Source organism: Pyrus communis, chromosome 1 (genome assembly GCF_963583255.1).
Source record: "Pyrus communis chromosome 1, drPyrComm1.1, whole genome shotgun sequence".
NCBI lineage: Eukaryota > Viridiplantae > Streptophyta > Magnoliopsida > Rosales > Rosaceae > Pyrus > Pyrus communis.
The window spans coordinates 6736443-6758089 of record NC_084803.1 but is presented as its reverse complement, the minus strand read 5'-3'; the positions used below and the strand labels follow the sequence as shown (position 1 = coordinate 6758089).

Below are 21647 nucleotides of genomic sequence, written 5' to 3'. Positions count from 1 at the left end.
GAGACACAATCTTGCTCTATATTGCACCTGTCTACGAATCTCTGTCCTTTCGTTATTCATTAATTTAACGAGACAACAAACTCTCCTTCGTAAGAGTTAAGCTTGTGTTCATAAAAATTTAAAGTAAGAAAATCTCCTTGTGATAAATGGAGACTTCTTCACTAACTCCCCGAAAAGGAAACTTCCTTGAGAAAAAGACGTCTAGATAACCTTAGCGTGAAGGAGATCGAAGTAGGCTCGCTTTCATTTAGCGTATCATTTTTCGGTCTAATATTTTGTTACTTGTGTATGTAAATGCAAGGAATCGATGAACTATCAAGGCCTTAAGATATTTCATATCATATCACCAGTTACTTCATTTGGTGAATTTGCGTTTACTTGCTGCAGAAGCAAATGCTGACTACACCGTGCTTGTGGAACAGGATGAAGCGACCGCGTTTTCTATTTGCCTTCAAGTTTTATCCAGAAACACTGGGGAAACTGGTCCAGCTTTTCTCCAATTACACAAAAGTCCATTCAATTTCAGGTTTTTTTTTTTTATTTTCTGTAAAGAAAAATTAATGGAAATTTGGAATTATACATCCAAACCCAAGATCAACTTACCTCGTAATTAAAACATTACACCAAGAATTTGATATGAAATGCTTTTGAGTTATAACATTATTGTGTGTCCCACTGTATATCTGTAAATTCTTTTCCGACCGCATATACTGGAGAAAACATTTCGATTTTGTTCGGTTTAGAAACAAAACTGTGTCCTCCTATCATGTATATATGTAAATTCTTCTCTGGCTGCATATGGTGGAAAAAATTGCTTTTCCGTTCTAGATTTCCGACTTCAAAGCGAATTCTGAGTCTTTATTACGTATCCAAATAGAGTGCTAACGTCTGGTTAATTATTATTATTTTATTTTGTTTAAAGTCTGGTTATTTTCTTGGAATTTGATATAATATAATAACACTAATAGGACTCCATTAATTGAAAATTCGAGGGTGGTGGATGGCTAAAGAAAATGAGTGAGATAAAATCTAAAACTAATGACAGAGTTATAGAGTCCTTATTCTTCTTCATCCGTCACTGTGAAGGTGACCCAACATACGCATGACACAAGTGAAAGAAAAACAGCAACAATAAAAGGAACACGAACATCTCGGATATATAATCATCCATGATAAAAAGAAAAACAGCAACCATAAAAGGAACACGAACATCAATCAATTAACTTGTTTCATCCACATTACACTTCAATTCCTCTGCATAAATAATCATTCATGATAAGAAAAAGGATCCCAACCTAATAACCTATACAAACACCTAACTTATATATATTCTGCAAGAAGGACAAACATACTACTCAAGTCTAACTAATTGTATGGGAATGGGGGTGGGAATGGAATTCCAGATGCTTGTGGGATGTATGAGTTTGGAGGTGCGGATTTACAGGGATCAGTGAACATGAAAATAAAGCCGATAAAAACTAGGAGGAGGTAAAATAGGAAACACATCACAAATCTGCTGGCTCGGGCTGTGTTTCTCTCAGCAAGCCTGATTATCTCCATTTTTGAGAGTTGCCCAATCAGGTAAAATTTTGGATCGTCGTTCGGAATTTTCCCTTGCCTCTTGCCCAACTGTAGTAGATCTCTTTTTTTCTTCAAATTGTTTCTCTTCAATTTCACAATAAAAAGCTTTTGGTGTTTTTTAAAGTAAATGGCAGACAAATGTAGGAGCACAAATGGAAGGGCAATGCCACAGGTTACAAAGACAACGCCTAAGTACAGGAGACTGCATTTTATCCTTTCCGATTTGTTACCGTGACGTACCACAAACCCCCAAGATGGCCACAAAAATGGCGCACGCCGTGCCCGCTAAATTTAAAGAGTGTTGCATTGTGACTCAGCTAACCTTTCACGCTTCTTCATGAGATACTCAAGCTTTTTTTCAATCTTTTCCATCTTATATATGGTCGGCAACTTCATGATCAATACGCGGCGGCAGTAGCAGCTGATCCATCTCCATATTTCACAAGTTCATTCAAAGCACAAAAGTACAAGATAAATCAATACAACTAAATATAAAAAAAAAGGAAATAAATGAAAAACAAAACATTAACAAAAGCAACAAATCCATAAATTTTTCCTAACCCTAAAAATGACATCTTTAGTACTGGAGGAAAAGTTTCAAGAAAAAAGATCAATGACTTTGAATATAACTTAACCCGTTGCTAAAGGAGAGATACCTTGATTTGAGCCGGCCGGTACGTAGATGAAAATGGAGCGAGAGAGAGAGAGAGAGAGAGAGAGAGAGAGAGAGAGAGAGAGAGAGAGAGAACTTGTGTCTGTAGTTTTGGGTTTCAAACTCTTCACTGATGTCTGATGCATGGCATTGCATGCCAATTTATAGTAGCATTTTTCTTAAATCCCAAAAGTACCCTTCAAAAACCTACTTGATAATTTTCCCAAAAGCCACTTCCTAGTTCCTGTGAAAAATAATCCCAAATTTTGATTCATTATTTAGTCTTATTTTGAATCAACGTGTAGTGCTCATTCGGATACAAATTAAGTAATGATGACGGGTGCATAGGTCATAGTTTCTTTTTTCGCTTTTTTGTGAAAGCATAGTTGATAATTGAATTTGAGCAATAACGAAAGAGTATTGAAGCTAAACAAAATACATCCCCTCTTTGATCTAACTGATATCAGTATAATTGAAATGTCACATTGTTTAAAAAAATTCCTTCGGTTTTAATTTCAAGTATGAGCTAATTAAATTTAATTTTCTCTCACATCAAAATAAACACGTTAAAACTGATTTTGAGTACATTACAGTTCACATGAGATTTTGGTGCAATTTCGAAGACGAGGCTATGCTACTGGAATTTGCGTAGTTGTGCATCGAGCTTGATTTGGACCTGATTTGACAATCTTTCGTGACTTGAATTATAGTTTTGAATTGCCATTCAATATAATTAAGTTTTAAGTTTTCTTTTGCATTTTTTCTTCCTAAACTAAAGTAATTAAATCAAAGATGGAATTAAGTAGTGAAGTTTTAATGACATGGTACAAGCCACAAATGTCATTTGGTATTCATATTCGATGAAAAAATAAGTAACAAAAAATAAAAATATTTTGGACAATGTTTATGTTTTCCTAAGCCTAATAGGATAAGTACAATAAATATAAAAATGCAACTAGTCTTAGTTTTCTCTTTCCTAGAAAACATTTAGGCTCCTTTTCTTGCTAATAATTTTAGGTTGATTTAGTTTCCTTTCCTTGCAACAATGTCAAAAAATATTGCATACGACTTTTTGCCATTAATCATATCCACGCGAGACATTTTGAGTCTGATTCTTCCTGAATCTCATCAAAACCTTGTCAGTACAAGCCAATAAATATGCACATGCCGCTTCCGCCATTAAGCTGGACTCGCATGGAAAGTTTCCAACGCCGCCACCACCCTTTAAAATACATGCATAATCCCGAGCCGCCCATCCATACCCTCGTCGTCAAAATACATTTAACCAATTTCCATCACAATTCACCTTAATTATACAACACGACGATTAGAGTAAACAACTTTTGTAGAAGACAAGAAATAGAAAAGAAAAAACTTTTGCAGATGATGCTTTATCATCGCAGTCGTGAAAAGCAATGATGTATGTACACATTATTGTTTGTAAGAAAAAAAAAAAACATAAACATTTTTAAATACACAAATTCCTATTTTCATTGTAAGAACAAAATGGAAGGAAGTGAGTAGTCAGTTTGTATTTTATTTATTCTTTTCTTCTTTATTTTTTATCATAACTTGTGGTAAGAAAGAAAGACATCGTTGCTTAGGGTCAGAGAGGCTTTTGACCGATAGAGAACTTGAAGAGAAATTAGGCAGTCTAATAGGCTTTGACCATGCAAAAAAAAAAAAAAAAAAAGACTAATAGGCCAACAGTGGCGACGTTTTTTTTTTTCCTTCCATTTTTCATGAATAATTATGATTTTTTTATCGTTAACCATTTTGTTTTTTCAGAATGCAACAGACCCCTTGAGACGAGACCCCGGGGGGGCAGCGAGTGTAGTTTACGGAGCGGGAGTCCTAGTTGCAATAGCGAAGGAAGTACATTTTTCACATGATTTTTCCAAGCTTTGATTCGACTGTTATAATTCCAATTATCCAATTAGCATCTGCACTTAAAAAACAAAAAGACCTCCACACACATTTTCTTTCTCCTTAGAGCATTTTCACCCATAGTCCAATTGATAGGACAATTGGGTTGAACTCTCCTTGGTCCAAAATAATGATAGTGCAACGTTGTAAAAAAATGGAAGGCAATTGGGCAAAAGGACTTGTGCCCTTTCATTTGCCCTTGCAAGAATATCCTTAGATTGTGCCATTGCAGCTGTCCAACTGCACCAGTGAGGGTCACCCAAGTCACCGTTGGATTTCAACATTTAAAAAAACTAAAAATTAAAGCTTGTCTATGTGACATAATCTGGTGAATCTGATTTGAATAAAATTTAGTAAATCTATGGCCTGAGTTAATTCGAATCTAAAATACTACAAGTGTTTTTTTTCAACATACTTAAAATTAAACACACCTAACAAACTTACAAGGTTCAACCATCTTCTTGATTTGCCTTTTATTTTTAATTAATTATGTTTATTTGTACTGCTATGTTTTGTTTTGTATTTAAAAATTAAAACTAAATTATTGAAGTTAAAAATAAGGTGTTTTATTTTCAGAGAACAAATTTACAAAACATAAAAAAATCAATTTATAGAGTCCTTATTCTTCTTCATCCGTCACTAAGAAGGCGGTCCAATAAAAGGAAAGACAAACAACAACAATAAAAGGAACACGAACATCTGGAAAACTTGTGTTGCAAGGATTGCGATCAGTTAAAGTAAAGTTCATTTCGGTCAACCAATGGGTAAAAGATATCAGAATATATATATATATATATATATATATATATATATATATATATTCTGATATCCTTTTTTTTGTCAAATATATATATATATATTCTCATGTCTTGTATAGCTTTATATTCTATATTTAACTTTGTAATTACTTTCTGCTGTTATGCAAAATGTGCAAAGTTTTATATGTATCCAGATGCCAAAGTGTGGGTGTCTAAACTTGGAACCAAAAATATATTGTTCATATGATATTAGTAGTATCTTTTGATTTAAAGGGAAAGATTGTCAAATGCCCTTGACAAGTATGTTTATGTATGCGTGTATCTTTGTACTAGGCCTAAACCAAACTAGTAAGCTTTCACGTCAAATACCAAACTAGTTGGCTTTCACATCAAATTATTGTTGTAATGTTTTATCGAGGTATGGGGTTTAGACTAGTTCAAAATTAAATATGTATAAAATGTGACTTTTTTTTTCCTTTTTTTATATTTTATATTTTTAAATCTGAGCTCACAATAAATAAATTTGATGACAAAATTGGTGATTATAACACTATTTTCTTTTGAATGAACGTGGTTGAAACGTTTAATTTGATTTTGGTTCCTTGGTTTCGTTTTTGGAGTCGGATCATGAGGGTTCACTTAGCCACGAATGATCGTAATATCATAATTACTAACACATTAGTAACGTAAGCATTTCACTTGGATGGTGATTTTTTGTTAATCCATTCCCCTCAATTTGTAGCTAACCACGCTTGTGACTTAGTTGATTAAGATCCGAGATTTTAAGTTATTGATTAAGAGAACTCCCTAATAGGAAAATTATGATTTCATTTCATAAGGAATATGATTACATGTTGGTGTATATATGTATGTGTGTGTGCGCGCGCACATATATATATATATATATATATATAATTATTTACAATATTACCTAGTCCAACAAAAGAATTAAAGGCTTGAATAGGCGCCGAAGGAGAGGTTTTCTTACGATTATTCAATTCAACTGAAGTTTATTGCTTAGAAAAAAACCATGAAGTTCATCAATGGTAGTGGAATCGAGCCGAAATTGAATTGCATCAATGAAAGATTCATACTCAGAGGGAAAATCATGTAAAGTGACAAAGATCAACTCAGTTACCTCAACTGGATCACCAACGCAGGCAAGAGCATTAGCAATTTCTTCAATTTGTTGAAGATAGACTGCAGCCATAGAGTCACCCTTAGTGATGCTGTGAAGACGAGAATGAAGCTCATGAATGTGTGATCACGAAGCAGTCGCAAGTCTTGATTCCAATTTTGACCATAGCTCACAAGCCGAATTGACTCCAACAGTGCATGGGATGAGAGAATATGAGAGTGTAAAATTGATCCAGATCAGAATGTTCTGATCATTCTCGAACTAGGTCACATAATGAGGATTCAGAGTAGAGGTGCGATTTCCAGACGAATCAAGAAGAAATTTGGGCAAGCAGTCATCGTTCCATCAATTATTCTGGTGATGTTGTATCGGCAGAAGATCATAGCGAACAAAGCACTCCAGGTGAGATAATTCGTTGTGGTGAGCTTGATTGGAACCATAGATCCAATGTTATGGATCGTAATCAAAGAAATTGTCGAAGGATTTGAGGAATTAAGGCAATAATTCATAGAAGCAGGATGAATTTGAGAGGCAGATTCAGAGGAAGGAGATCCAGAAGTCACCATTGCTAGATTTCTAGGGTTGCAGCTTCGAAGAAGAAGATGAGCGGGAAATAGAAGAAAGACGATCGAAGATTGTTATACACAGGTGAGAGATACCATAATAGGAAAATTATGGTTTCATTTCATAAGGAATAAGATTACTAGTGACTAACTCACTTCTATTAACAACTAATTACATCTTGTCTAACTAATCATTAACTAATTACAAAACTGTTACAACTGTCTCATAACAAACTCAACTATCTTGAGTAGACTTATTTACAATATTACACTTATTGCTCCCTCTTCACTTAGTGAGATAAGACTTAATTGTTGTTATTAAGAGAACTCCCTCCAGCATTTGAAGATACCTCCTTGTAAGGAAATTGTGAGGGCAAAATCTGACTACATAATTTTTTAAGTTTGATCTCGTCATTCGTTGTTGCACACGGTGCTGGGAAAATTCCATTTCTTGTTTCCTTGTATTTTTGGTTCCGTCGTATCTTGTTTCCTACTGGTACGGTTTTTTAGTCTCTAAAAAAGCAGCGTGGTCAGGCTGCTAGCTCTTTGGACAGGATATAATTTTCTTTTCGTATTTCCCAGTAAACCACACAAACATCAAATTCGTTTATTGGATGAAAAGGCAATGCCATGCATGCACGTGCACACGCACGATGTCAAATGAAAAGCTAAAGTAAATCAACAATCCCATTATGACACGTGGCATGTGACACGTGGCTTATGATATCTTACTGTCCCCATGTCCACGCGAACCCCTTCACATCTTGCGGTTTTGATCTTTCTCCTCCTCACGTGGGGGACCTCCTCATGTCACTCATTTCCAATCAAAACCAGTCAAACGGTTGTAAAAGTGCTTACGTTCTCTGATTGGATAAGTTATTCTCTCTCACACGTAAACACAGAGACACGTTTTCATTGGATAATGGATAATGCTTTGTCCCAATTTGTTAATCTTTTCACCCAAACTTTGATATGAGAAGATTTTGGATAATGTGACAATTATGTAAATTAGCTTAGGAAAAATATAGCCTTCATTAGCAAAAGTTGCCCTCGCAATGGTGCAGATTTTCAAACTGTAAAAAATACGTTAAAGGTTCTAAATATATATATGCCATAGACAATACTAGTTACATATATGTGGTAATTTATTTACAACTTTATTTACAATAATTAAGGAACAAAATATATGTCGAATGGTGATAAATTTTGCAAGTTAAGAGCAGTATTAATTGCTCATTGTCCAAAATTTCTAAGTCCTTATATACTAATTAGCTGTAGAACTTCCTTCTTTATTAAGCGGCGCTTCAAAACTTCCCTTTTTTTTTCCTCATATGTAGGCGTTTTCATTTTGCTGTTACAAATTGGAAAAATGGAAGTTTTTAAAAGTAAATAATAAATGACAATTTTAGTGGAAGTGAGAGAACAAAAAATCTATGTGATTTGAACTATTGACGATAACAATGAAAATAAGTTGAACAATATTGCGTCATCTAAACAAAAAAAAACCCTAAACCCTTTTTTTCAAAGAAACGATAGTAGATTCTGTAACATCCCAAAATTTCTAATTCGGAAGCCAAACACACAAGTAGGCCACAATAAAAATAATGGTTAATTATAATTCTAACTAACCACACAAAAAAAAAAATCATTTAGTTTAGTTTATGGCTGCATCTAACATCCTGATTAGACAGTCTACATATCCTAAACAAAGGGATTAAGTCATTCGTAGTTCGTCTTACGCTTCTAGAACAACATACTAAAATTTCATTATGATCAAATGGTCGGATCTCGGTCAATTACGAAATCAAGTGGCGGTCGACATTTTATTTTACGAACTTACAATTCCAATTCAGGAAGATTCGTACATCGGATTCCCGATCTGTAAGTTCCTAAGATCCTCAAATATTACGTATTACAACGTATCAAAGTTTGGTGATGATCAAACGGTTGGATCATCGATTCAAAAATTGATCAAGTACGGTATTGTAATGAATTTAAGTTCGAATGATTAACCTACGTCATACAAATATCAAGACTGACTTCAAGGCATCTAATTTAGCTTAAACATAGCATTGACGGCATTCTGGCCACGTGCTGCCACACACGCCACCCCAGTTGGCGGTCAGCCGCCCCGACTGGTTGGAAAATTCAACTATTTCAAAAACTTCTCAAAATTTTCAGAAATGAAGATCTCAATGAGGGGAGCTATTTTTATACTTGGGCCGAAGTCCAATTCGGCCGGGAAAACCCCCAATTTCACTCAAACCCGCCGAAAACCCTTGAAATTGGGTGTTCTTGATTCGACTCCAAAACAGCTCCAACGCCCCCAACCAATGCATGGGCTTTGTTCCTGAGGTTGAGGAGAGTCTACTTGTGGTGGTGGTTGACGGTGAGGCTTTCGAAATTGGCCGATCGCCATCCTTGAACCCGTCGCAACCCCCGTGTAGTTTTCACACAATCAAGGCCAATTTTATATGAAATTTGGGATGGATTAGGTAGAGGGAAGCCATGGAGTGATTTCCCAAGGTTTGATTGATGTGGTTTGCCAGAAAACCGACGAAAACCACCAGAGAAGAAAGGCAACGGGTCGGGTCACGCAAGTCAAAGGGAGGACCCGGTTCTCTCCCTCATTTCCTTGTTCTCTCCTTTCCCTCCTTCCTTGTTTTCTGATTGGGCAGTGCTCTCTCTCTCTCTCTCCCAGCCAATGCCACACACGTGGCACCTCACAATTTTGTGGAGAAATCTAGATTATGGTCAAATGACCATTTCACCCCTAACTTCGCTTGTTCATATCTCATTTGTTATAACTTTGTTTCACAAACAGTTTGCGCCTACGCGTTCGTGAGATCGAGCTCTATCCAAAGATGCCAAGAAATATGATAAAATATATGAGGTTAAAATACATCCTCGTATAATTACGTTTAGTCAACGAGAGACATTTTAGTAATTTCACTTTTTGAAAAAAAATTCCATATAATCACATGTTTTAAAATTTTCAGAGTATTACATATTCATTGATAGAGTCATTACATTGGTTTGTTACAAGGCCATTCCAGGCTCCATACTCTCATCAATAATTAAATCCAAAATTAAAGTTGGAGGGTGATCATCCCAATCACACGCATGACTCACCAAGAGACCAAAACGGGCAAGCCCTATGTGCGATATTGTTTGCTTGGCGATGGGTATGGGATATAGTAGCCTCAGTAATTGTTGAAAGTAGCGCCTTTGTGTCCACCATGATTTGCCCGATCTCAGAAAAGTGCATGGAATGATTCTTAGCTGCTTCAACAATATGAAGTCGGTATATACGTAAGAAAACGTTGTAACTGAATCATGTTAAATTCATAATTTTTTTAACATGTACGTCCATCATAATATTAATCAACACCACCAGATGATCATATAGTCACAGCCATTAAATCAAAATGAGACATTTAGATTCACCACTCAATTCAACTTAACCACCAAATTAAGCATACAAATCTGGACCTAATGAAGAAAAAAAAAAACGTAAAAATTGAAATTTCTAAAGCATATAAATCTCACATAGGTCACAATGAAGAACCAATAGGAATCAAAATATTATCTATATCAACAAAATTATTCTAACTTAAAATCTCATTGGCCTGTATTAAGATGGTAATCCTTCAAACTCCTTTTGCCATGCTTTCTCAAAAGCCCTGATACCTAGTTAACCATCCTTGGCCCTAATTTCTAGTTAACCATATATGGTAGCCTACCATGATTAGAGGTGGCCCACAATGAAACTACGATGTGGCCGATATGGCTTATTCACAATGAATGTACAAATAAGTGTGCATTAAAGAAAAACTACCAATAATTTGTGGTGAGAAAGAAAGAGATAATTACATGAGGGAGACCGAGAAAGGCTGAGTGAGAGTCAGAGAGAGGTGTAGTTTAGTATAGTTGGCATGGCTTTTGTGGCTAATAGTAAAAGGCAGCAATGATGATGTTTGTTAGCAAATGATGATGCCTCTTTCTTGTTTTGGGGAAAAGGTATAGGCTAGGGACATCATGATATGCCTCTTCCTTGTTTTGGGGAATAGGTTACCTTCTGATTGAGGAAGCAGAGAAACGGAGAGAAGGAGAGAGAATGTAGCCTATTTTTTTCTCGGTGCAGAGAGCAGAGGAGAGAGCATTCGGCTCTCCTATTTGAAGAAGAGCTGCTGCTCCCCTTCTTCGTTAGTAATCACTTAATTAAAGATAACGGTGCTACGATTTGTGCTTTTGGGCAAGAAGTGAATTCGTATAAGTTTTTATCTTCTCTGTTTGTTCTTTGTATGAGCAAGAGTTATTGGGTGTATGTGAAATTTGAGGTCTAAAAGTTGAACTCTATTTGTAATTTTCATTTTGATATTAGTGGAATTTTCTCACCGTTTTTGAATTGGACGCAGGCTTACGCCGATCCAGTATAAATCCTTGTGTCATTTTAGATTATTTGTCTTGTCATATTTTGCCAAATTAGCTTATTAGTTTCATACTTGACGCTTCCGCACAACATTTTGACCGATAGAGAACTTGAAAATTTGTAAATGAGAGATTATAGGTTCGATTCTCTCCAAAGGCGAATTTGAACCACATTATTGCTAGTCCATTGTGAGGCTAAGTCCACACCTTCTCTCTTAATGTAGATAATATCGATTGTTCAAAGGAGAAAAACACGCTTTGACCGAACAATAAGATAGACTAATAGGCTAATAGAGGTAACATTTTTTTCCTTCCCATTTTCGTGAATGACCATGACATTTTTTTCTTAATCTTTTTGTTTTTTCAAAACGGTAATGTTAGTACGATCAAAATTCTAAAATAAAGTTTATAAACAAAATAATGTAATTGTTGATCATTGAACTATCACGTAAATATTAACTAATATGTTTATTCCTTATTAAGGACACAAATGAGTTGATTTCCTTAACATTATTCTTTTCAGAATGCATCAGACACCTTAAGTACATTTTTCACCTGATTTTCGAAGCTATGATTCGAAGTCATAATTCCAATAATTCAATTAGCCTTTGCACTTAAAAACAGAGACTGCCTTCGACACACATTTTCTCCCTCCCTAGATTATCTCCACCCATAGTCCACGAAAAGACAGACTAATAGGCTAATAGTGGTGACTTTTTTTTTTTTGGTTTGTAGTCGTTCTGTCTGTTGTAATGCTTGATACTCGCCTACTTACACCCTTTGCAAGCAAACGAATATCAAAAAAATCTCAAAACCTTATAAAAAAAAAATGCCATACCGACGACTCGGATAAAAAGAACCAAAATGCAATAAGTTTTAGGGAAAATAGCTACATAAGCATATTTTGTCATTTGGTTTACAAAAATATCATTTTCAATAATGACAACATATTTATCATGTATTGTCCACAAAAGATAGCACTAAACAAACACAACAATAATATAATAACGACATAATAAAAATGAATTATTTATAAATAAAAAATCAAAATATGTATATTCTTGCTAATTATAATTTTTTTTTAAGAAAAACAACAATCTCTTGGTGAGCCGCGAGCATGTCCGTATTGTGACCCTACTTAACTGAGAATTTTTTTATTGTGACGGGAACACGAGTGGTACACCACATGCTTTTATGTAAGTGGTGGGAAATTTTATTTTTAAAGTTATTAAATTTTTAACACACATATCCCACGATTTGTATAGTGACAAGTAGTGTACCATCTCGTATGCTAGTCACACTGACCATCTCCAATCAAAAAAGGGCCAAAGAGAGTCTTTGGCCCTATAGCCCTCTAAGAAATTAATATTTTAATGAATAGTATCAAACCATTTTTCTTACCATCTTCAATCGAGGGACCAGAGGGCCATAGGCTAAACATAACCCTACGACAAAAAATCATCTCCAACCGAAGGGGCCAAAGGGCCATAGGGTCAAACATAATTTATTATTTTAATTGAATTACTATGGTTACTTAAATTAAATTACCTCAATAATTTTACGTTATGGATTGTCAATAATTTTTCGAGATGGAATCTCAATAATTTTAAGTCTCAGATTTCAAGTGCCATTTCGCGGATGTTATGTTGTTTAATGTTACTTAATGTTATTTATTGTTGTTTAATATTGTTTAATGTTGTTTAATGGCTTAGGAAGTTATAGGAAAAAAAATTTTTAATTTTTTTTTAAAATTTTGTTAAAAAAAAAATCAAATATAACAGCTAAGTGATGTCAGCAAGTGCCCTGCCCTGGGTTGGCTAGGTTAGGCTAGCCAATTGGCCATTTTCTCATTTTTTGGCCCTATGGAGCCCACAAACCATTTGGTCTAGCCATCAGTTGAAAATAATTTTAGTGTCATTTCAGATTATTTTCCATCATATAACCTTTTGGCCGAATTGGTTGGAAATGACTTAAGTGTCCGGGAGAGCGAGGAATTGTGTACACGTGGTTGACCTGGAAAGGCCTTGTCAATTCCCATCACAAAGTCACAACCCAGTGCGACTCCGTACTCGCTCTTCAATCGACGGCCCATACTCATGCATCACCCCATAAACACTTCCCCATCGTCTGTTAAAATCCACGATCAGCAAAAGCGCGGGAAACTGAAATATTATCTCCGAACCAAGAAGTACAAAACGGCACCAGCCTGAGCCAGAGCGATTCACTCAGTCAGTTTTCGCGTTTCGTTGCTCGTGCGAGAAGCTAAGACGCAGCGTTTCATCTCTCTCCCTCTCTCTCTCTCCCTCTCTCTCTCTCTCGATCGGAGCTACGTTAGAGTGCTAAGGTTTCTGGATTTTGTTGGAATGGCCCCGAGGAAACGCAAGCTGACTGCGCAAGAGAAAGAGCAGGTGGCAAGGGTCGGCGCCCAGTTGGAGGCGCTGGTGGCTAGGGACACCGCTCGGGGGGGATCCGCTCAGCGAGTGACCCGGAGTTTGACTCAGACAGCTGCCAGTGGGAGCTCGGCTGAGCCCCGGCCAGTGGCGCCGGCGAGGAAGAAGGCCAAGGGAGCTCAGAAGAAGAAGGAGCCGGCCAAGAAAGTGAAGCCGGCGGCGGAAGAAGCGGAAGGGGAGGCTGTGAAGGAAGAGAAGGAGAACTCCGTCGAGAGCGAGGTAGAGGCCGAAGCGGAGAACAAGAACGAGAAAGGGAAAGAGAAACTGGAGGACAAGAACGAGAAAGGGAAAGAGAAACTAGAGGACAAGAACGCGAAAGGGAAAGAGAAACTGGAGGACGATGGAGAAGCTAGGAAGCATACTGGCAACGAGTGGGACAAGAGGACCATTGTGATTGAGCACTGGTGAGCCAATTTTATCCCTCTATCTTTCTTTGATCCTGTTTGGCTGCCGAGAAATTTTTGGGATATGCAAGAAAATATTGTTTCGCATAATTGTGCTTCTTGTTTATTTTATTTTATTTTATTTATTTATTTAGTTCAGATTATGATATTGGCTTTGAGCCTTTGAGCATTTTGACTTTCTGTTATAATAGCTATTCGAGGGGCGAGTGGTTTAACTTAGTATCTAGAAAGCATGAACTGGTGTTGCAGGAGTGTAGTGGATTCTTTGTGATTGAATCAAACTATAGTACATTCTTTTGAGAGAGGCTTTTGATTCCATCAGTTTCTGGAATAAGTGATTGTAGTTTTGAGAGAGGCTTTTGGTATATGTATCACAATCCAGCCGTTCCATTTTATATTGTTGGAGTAGTTTCATTGCTGGATAAAAGTTTATGGAACCTTTGCTCCCATTTGGAAAATGAAAACTATTTGTTGGTTATGAAGTGGCCCATTTAAGCGGTTAGTCCTTGGTTTTTATTGTGTACGCTTGGGTTCCCCATTCCCCCAACATTACCAAGATCTCTGTGTACTAGGCTGCCATATTGGTGTTTTTTTCTTTGTTTGGTAGTTTGGCTTTTGCTACGTACCTGCAGTTTCATCATAGCATCCTTATTAACTGATTTGTTTCATTTCTCTAGCAGGCAATGCAAGTCATTCAAGACAAGAGCTGATGAGGTGAAAGATAGTTTGGAGAAAGGTGTTCCTGGCATCAAAGTTCTACTAAACCCTGATAAGGTATACTTATTGAAGGATATTAATGTTTTCCATGGATTCGAGCTTATTTGGATGGAAATATGATAGTAACGCCGAATTAGTAGAAAAACCCAAAACATTAGTTTTATGTATTTGAAATGAGTACGTTTACAAGTGATCATCGAAACCATAAAGTATCAGGGGATAAACATTGTTTGACAGTGTTGACCCTAAAAACTACCAAGCCAACGTGGCGCACAAGCCGAGTAATTAATAAGCTAACTACATCATTCGGTTGTGTGCGGAGCGTGCCAACTCGTCGGCCGAGTTCGGCCGCGTAGTAAAATATATTGATATAGCGTTGGGCGCACTGTTGACTTCTTGATCTTGCAACTGCGGCCGAGGAAGGAACATGTCTCGGCCTTTGGGTTCTAGAGCCTGAAGATAAGGCTGCTAGTTCTACGAAATTCACAATTCGTTGGCACCGGGTTCGATCACAGTGATTATATTCATGAGAGTATAAGCACGCCCAATTGACACCAGACAATATGGGCACATATACTTGAAACAAATGTATGTCTTGATGGTAAATGTGGTTTGGTTGTCGGAATGCCCAACTCTAAAGTGTACTTGTGAATATCCAATCATAAAACAACTTGGCGTTCAACATGCCAAACCTAGTAACTTGTAACACTTCACTTCATCAAGAAGGCTGATGAGATGACCTCTATCAACAAGGACTTGAAAATCCTTGTTAATTGAGACTTGGATAAATAACCAGTCAGTCTCGAAGCAGTGCTGTTTATCCAAATTGAAGATGCTCTTCGGTCGGCTAAGCCGAGAAGGTTGATGAGATGACCTCTACCAACAAGAACTCGAAAATCTTAGTCGACCGAGACTTGGATAAATAACCGGTCAGTCTCGAAGCAGTGTTTTTCCAAACTGAAGATGCTCCTTGGTCGACTGATTCTTCGGCTTCAGTGATGTTTATCCAAATTGAAGATATTGCCGGTTGCCTTCACATTGTTGTATATCTAAATTGAAAATGTATTGGCCGGAAGAAAGGGAAAGAGGGTAAAATCTCAAAAGTTATTAAGAAACTTTGTGCATGACAATTTGTGTATTGATTTGAGGGGGCCTTAAACGTTGCTTGTGACTGTATTTATAGCATCCATACTTTTTCTTAGCAAGGCTAATAATTTCGTAGAAGCCAACTCAAACTCAAACTCGTAGAATGAAAAACTGAATAGGCTAAAGCCTATTTTTCAGATAATTGACTTTTCAAACGAAATAAAAGCTTACCAAGCTTATCCCATCATGACCAAAAGCCTATCCTAACTAAGCTTCTTATCTCATCACCTTTTGTGGAATTATCACATCATGACCAAGGCCTAGCGTACCTAGGCTTCTTATCCCATCACCTTTAAACCCATCAATGCATGCATCCTGATCCCCATTCTTGATTATCAGTTTGCAGCATATCCTACCCAGGATTTGGATCGGATCCCCTCCTTGGGATCCTAGGGATCTACGCACATGAACCGTTGATAAAAAATCGTGCGATTCCAATGAAATGTTTTTTATATTTTTAAAGGTAAAGAAATCTCATTTTGCATGAAAAATATAAAAAAGGAAAAAATTGGGACCGCACGATTTTTTATCAATAGTCCGTGTTCCTTGATCCTTAGGATCCCCAAGGATCCGGTGAGGATCCAAATCCTCCAATCCACACATCTACACACCAGACATCCCAACTCAATTTGAACTGTTCCGCTTGCTTAGGGATATAATTCACATGCTATTTATCCTGCTTAAGAATATACCAAGATAATTCATATTAAAAGATAATTATTATGATAAAAATCATAATATTATCCTTTAACAATAACAAAATTATCTTTATTTTTTTATCCGACAGTTGGGAACTATGCTCACTCAACGGCTTTGATTGCACAAGCTGATGATTTAATTTTGGGTCCAAACAGATAGTTATCCATATTTGATTTTTTGTAGACTTGCAGTCCTCCTACCGGATATTGAAAGTAACTATTTCCTTCTTTTATTGTGAATAGCCAAGAAAAGGATGCTTTGAGATACGGGAGGAAGGCGGCGAGACTTTCATCAGTCTTCTGGTAATTCTTACACCAACGTTACTCTACTCTTACAAGATTTAAATTGCAATAATGTTTTGTCAATAAGTCTTTTCCATTCTGAAAGACATTTGATCGGAGAGCAAAATAGCTCACTGTTTTTCAAGAAAGGTAAGTTTCAGTTTGAAAAAAAAAGAGGATAAAAATGATTGATGATAATTGCTAAGGGAATTAGTTTAAATCCATATTGATGATGAATCTTAACAGGATGGTTACCTTTTCACAAAAAGGAAAGATCATATTCTGTAAGATTTTTCGATGATAATTTGAATCACTTATTCTGATGAAGAGAGGGTGACCTTCATTAAACGGGTTTGTTTTGGTGCAGAGATAAGATGATCAGTTTTAACATGTTATCAGCTTATTGAAAAGTAATCACTTTTTCCGAAGTTTTCATTTATGGGTTTTGTTTTGCAGGACATGGAACGACCATTTTCAGAAATGGAGGAGCTGAACATGGAGGACGTCATTGCCGATATAATTGAGAAGATCAAATGAACAATGTAATACATGGCATGCCAGAGGAGTTTTTTGTTAGTAGGGGTAACTGTCTTTTTGGGGGGTAACCAAGTTCATTTGGTGTTTTACATTTGATCGTATAGTTGCACCTGGTGAGGCCAACGATCTGGATATATTTTGAAAAGGCTCGAAAGATTAGACGTTGCATACAAGCGAATGTAGGTTACTGATGATAACATATTATTTTTGTTAATGCTTGAATTTAATCGAGTAGAACTTCTTTGACAGCATAATATTTCGATTTCAAATTTCTAATCTTCTGTGATTTTATGCTCCATTGTGCATTATTGAAAAGAGCTTTAGATCCTTTTATCATTTCACCCAAAATTAATAAAAGATAAATAAAGTCTTATTGTTTTGCAAGTAATAAAATTTTCTACAAATCATTGCACAGCAATGTCTCCGTCTTTCGGTTTTCGGGAATGAAGATGACCAACAACGTTGTAAGATCTTCTGCTTCCGTTAACGAATAACGATTGATAATCATCCACGTACTTCCCTCTTCTCCGTTTCTCTCTATATGCTATAATACTAATTTCTTTCTTTAAAAAGCCACGAAGAATGAGAGGGACCCCATTACCATCCCAATGCATAGGAAGCTCGAAGCCAGCCGAGTCGAAGTAGAATCCTCAGGAGGTGGTAGTGCTGACTGATGCCCAGCAGCTTCAGGGGGCGGACCACGCTTGAATATTTTCGTCAAGGCATCACCAGCCCCAGCGGCAGCACCACCAGGCCCTGGAGCAGACTTGAACATGTTGGTTATTGCTGAAGCATCTCCATTCTTCGCTGCATCTGCTGCTGGCGCTGGTCCATTTAATTGCTTAATCATTTTGTCCAACTTGTCTTTACCACCAGGGGCCGGAGCAGAGTTGAAGGAATTGGCTAATGCACTAGGATCACCACTCTTTGGTGCATTTGCCTTTGTCCCTGCTTGTCCATTAATTTGATTAATGATATTGGATTGGAGATCTGCGGGGACGTCCAAGGCGTCTGCGACAGCCGAACTGATGAAAACGAGGAGTAGACCAAAGACGGGGACGGGGACGGGGACGGGCAGGGGGGAGGCTTTGTGAGTTGTCATGGTTTTCGATTTGAAAATTGTGAAGGCTGTTTGATGGAGGTAAAGAGCCTTCTGAAGGGTTTTTTTATGCAAAGGGATTATATTTGGAGAAGACAACTATGAGATACTAAGTTTGGAGGATCAGTTTTTGGGGTTTTAACTGTCTTTCTCCAACCCTCCTCTCTGTTTTTTTTCTTTTCTAAAACCCCCTTCTGTTTATATTGTAACAAAACAACTGTTTGATTTAGGCTTCAACTCTCAAAACCCCAACAACTCAAAACTCTCTCTTAAATAATGTTTATTTTTTAATGTATTCTAAGTTAACGCTACATGTGCCACATTTACGATCCTTTCAAATCAACTGAATGTTTCTGAAAACAAATACAAGTGTAACTTATAAAAAGTTGATTGCTTCTTTCTTAACTTAGGCGAAGGTCAATCTGCACGTGATTCGCCCGTGACTCCGTGTATACATTTTTCTTCTATCATTAATGCATTTTAAGAGTAAACGAATGTCATGTTATGCGCGTGATTTCTACGTGATTGTTTGGTATCTTTTCTTCTATCTTTTCTATTTTTAGATAATATTTTGTTGAATATGTCTAATTAACCAGTCAAAACTTCGGCTTTTTTTTTGTATGGCAAAGAGAAATTCACTCCCACCCTTTAGGCTCCACCATCCAAATTTTCCGTCTAATTATCCAATGAATCTCTGTATATAAAGCTCCCAAATCCCCACTTCACAAACCAGGGCTTGAAAATAAAAATAAAACATTGCTTCCAAAGCAAGAAATAAGGCAAAGCAAGATAAACAATAAAGATGGAGAACACAAAGGACTCCGTCATCCTCTGCCTTGCCTTCTTCCTTGTCTTCTCTTCGGCTTCGGCCTTTGACATCGTCAAGCTTCTCGAGAAGCAGTCGGATTTCAGCAGCTTCACCAACTATCTCAAGGAGACCAAGCTCGGAGACGAGATCAACAAGCGCAGCACCATCACAGTGTTGGCAGTGGACAATGGAGGCATCTCAAGCATCTCTGGAAAATCCCAAGATGTGATCAAGAAGATCCTGAGCGCACACGTGGTTTTGGATTACTATGACCAGAAGAAACTGACCAATTTAGTTACTTCCAGCAAGGTGTCAACCCTAACCACAATGCTCCAGTCCACTGGCCAGGCCAAGGACCAGCAAGGGTTCATCAACCTCGGAAAGATCGACGAGGGAGGGCTTGCTTTCGGGTCAGCTGTCAAGGGTAGCAAGCTCAACGCCAAGCTCGTGAAATCCGTTGTCTCTCAGCCCTTCAACATTTCAGTTCTTCAAATCTCAAATGTGATTGAAATTCCTGACATTTCTGCTGCCTCGAGCCCTGCCAGCTCACCAAAGTCCTCTGCCTCACCAGCTCCTTCTCCATCAAAGAAATCATCCTCTGATGCTCCCAGTCCTTCCTCCGAGGTTTCATCCCCACCTGTTTCTGGTGATGCTTCATCTGCATCCTCACCATCTGCTGATGCACCAGCCGGATCATCAAGCTCTACCACTGGTTCACGCCGTGAGATGGCTATTGGCGCCGGAGTGGTGATCATGAGCTTGGCTTCCCTTTTGTTTGCTTAAGTAGTCGTCAATCATTGAGGAAATGAAAAAAAAAAAAAAAAAAAAAAAGAGAATATAGGATCGGAAAAGATTTATCTTAAAGAGTTCGCAATAGTGGTTTTGTGTGGCAAATGTATGGAACATATATTCATGTAAGAAGCTGTTGTTTTTTTTATATTATGCATCAGATACCCTTTAAGTACATCTTTTCATGTGATATTTTCGAATCTCGGTTTCGGTATTCACAAAACCAATATACAAAATAATGAGGAAAAACAAACATACTACTAAAACTATGAGTCTTCACAATAACACGAGCTTCTGTCCAATTAATTGGATGGGGATTGGGATTAGGGAGTGGCTCCACAGGGATTAATGAAATGAATAAAGGGAATAGAGCACAAATACGAGGAAGCAAAGTACAGCAACAGTCACAATTGTACGTAGTCAGAGCGGTCTTTCTCTCAGCAAGCCTGGATATTTCCATATATGTCTGAGAGTTGCCCAACCAAGTATAGAACTTAGGGTTGCTGCCGTTTGGAATTTGCTTTTGCCGCTTACCCAACTTTATCAAGTCTCTTTTCTTCTTCAAATTTCTTCTCCTCAACTTAAGAATAAAACGTTGCTTTTGCTTCTTAAAGGCATCAGACAAGGGCGAGAGGATGAGTCCAAGGACAAAGACACCGATCAAAAAGGTACAAACAATTTACGAGACACTGCTTGCAGCTCTTTTCAGATTGTTTCCATACGTAACCACTCTTGTTTCTTAATATGATTAATTCATATGAAATATGTTATAGGATTGTTTATTCTTTATGTCCTAATTAATTAGGTGTAACTTATATTCTTCCATATTAATTAAATTTTTCGTACCAACTAAATTGAAAAAAAAAGCATGAAAATAATAAAGAATGAGGAGGAGGAGAAGGGAGAATCAATGTTAGTAAGGTCTTGGTGTTGCGTAGATTAAGTTACGTGATAAGTATACATATTCTGTCACATCCTGGCCCGAGGTCCACCACATTCCGGGCCCGCTCCACCACCGTAGCACGATATTGTCCGTTTTGGGCCCCGACCACGCCCTCACGGTTTTGTTTCTGTGAACTCACATGAGAACTTCCCAGTGGGTCACCCATCATGGGAGTGCTCTCGCACACTACTCGCTTAACTTCGGAGTTCCCATGGAACCCGAAGCCAGTGAGCTCCCAAAATACCTCGTGCTAGGTAGGGATGAGAATATACATATAAGGATCGCTCACCTGGGTGATGTGGGATCTTACAATCCACCCTCCTTAGGGGCCCGACGTCCTCATCGGCACAGCACGGCCAAGGTTAGACTCTGATACCAAAGTGACACACCTCTCCAGGTTCTTGTAGCATGGTTCCGTATCAACGAGGACATGTGGCACTCCCAATTCTGGTGGCATATATTGATGGTATAATTATTATCTTTGTTCACTGTACTTGTTTTATGTTTTGTATCACATGTGAAATGGGTCCATACCCGCTCACCGCGTAGTTGTGTATATAGGCACTTTTAGATTAAAATTTTTCACACTTTACACATCATCACATTTTATGGTTTCGTCACCTTCTGGGTGTCGGCCAACATAACTCAATTTGGAGTTCTAGTGGACTTTCCAAGTCGGGATGTGTCATATTCCCTCCTTTTTTTGGAAGGATGAAGCACATAAA

The 21647-nt window shown here is 37.5% G+C and overlaps 2 protein-coding genes across 2 annotated transcripts; both read left to right on the top strand.

The window, feature by feature from the left end:
* Positions 1-13412: 13412 nt before the first annotated feature.
* On the top strand, positions 13413-15020 carry LOC137732479 (uncharacterized). The gene is made up of 3 exons (XM_068471830.1): positions 13413-13903; positions 14584-14677; positions 14943-15020. The coding sequence occupies exons 1-3, from the start codon at positions 13413-13415 to the stop codon at positions 15018-15020; spliced, it is 663 nt and encodes a 220-aa protein (XP_068327931.1).
* Positions 15021-19125: 4105 nt separating this feature from the next.
* LOC137717263 (fasciclin-like arabinogalactan protein 14) lies at positions 19126-20154 on the top strand. The gene has a single exon (XM_068456573.1). The coding sequence runs from the start codon at positions 19185-19187 to the stop codon at positions 19971-19973; it is 789 nt and encodes a 262-aa protein (XP_068312674.1). The 5' UTR covers positions 19126-19184; the 3' UTR covers positions 19974-20154.
* The last annotated feature ends 1493 nt before the right edge of the window (positions 20155-21647 follow it).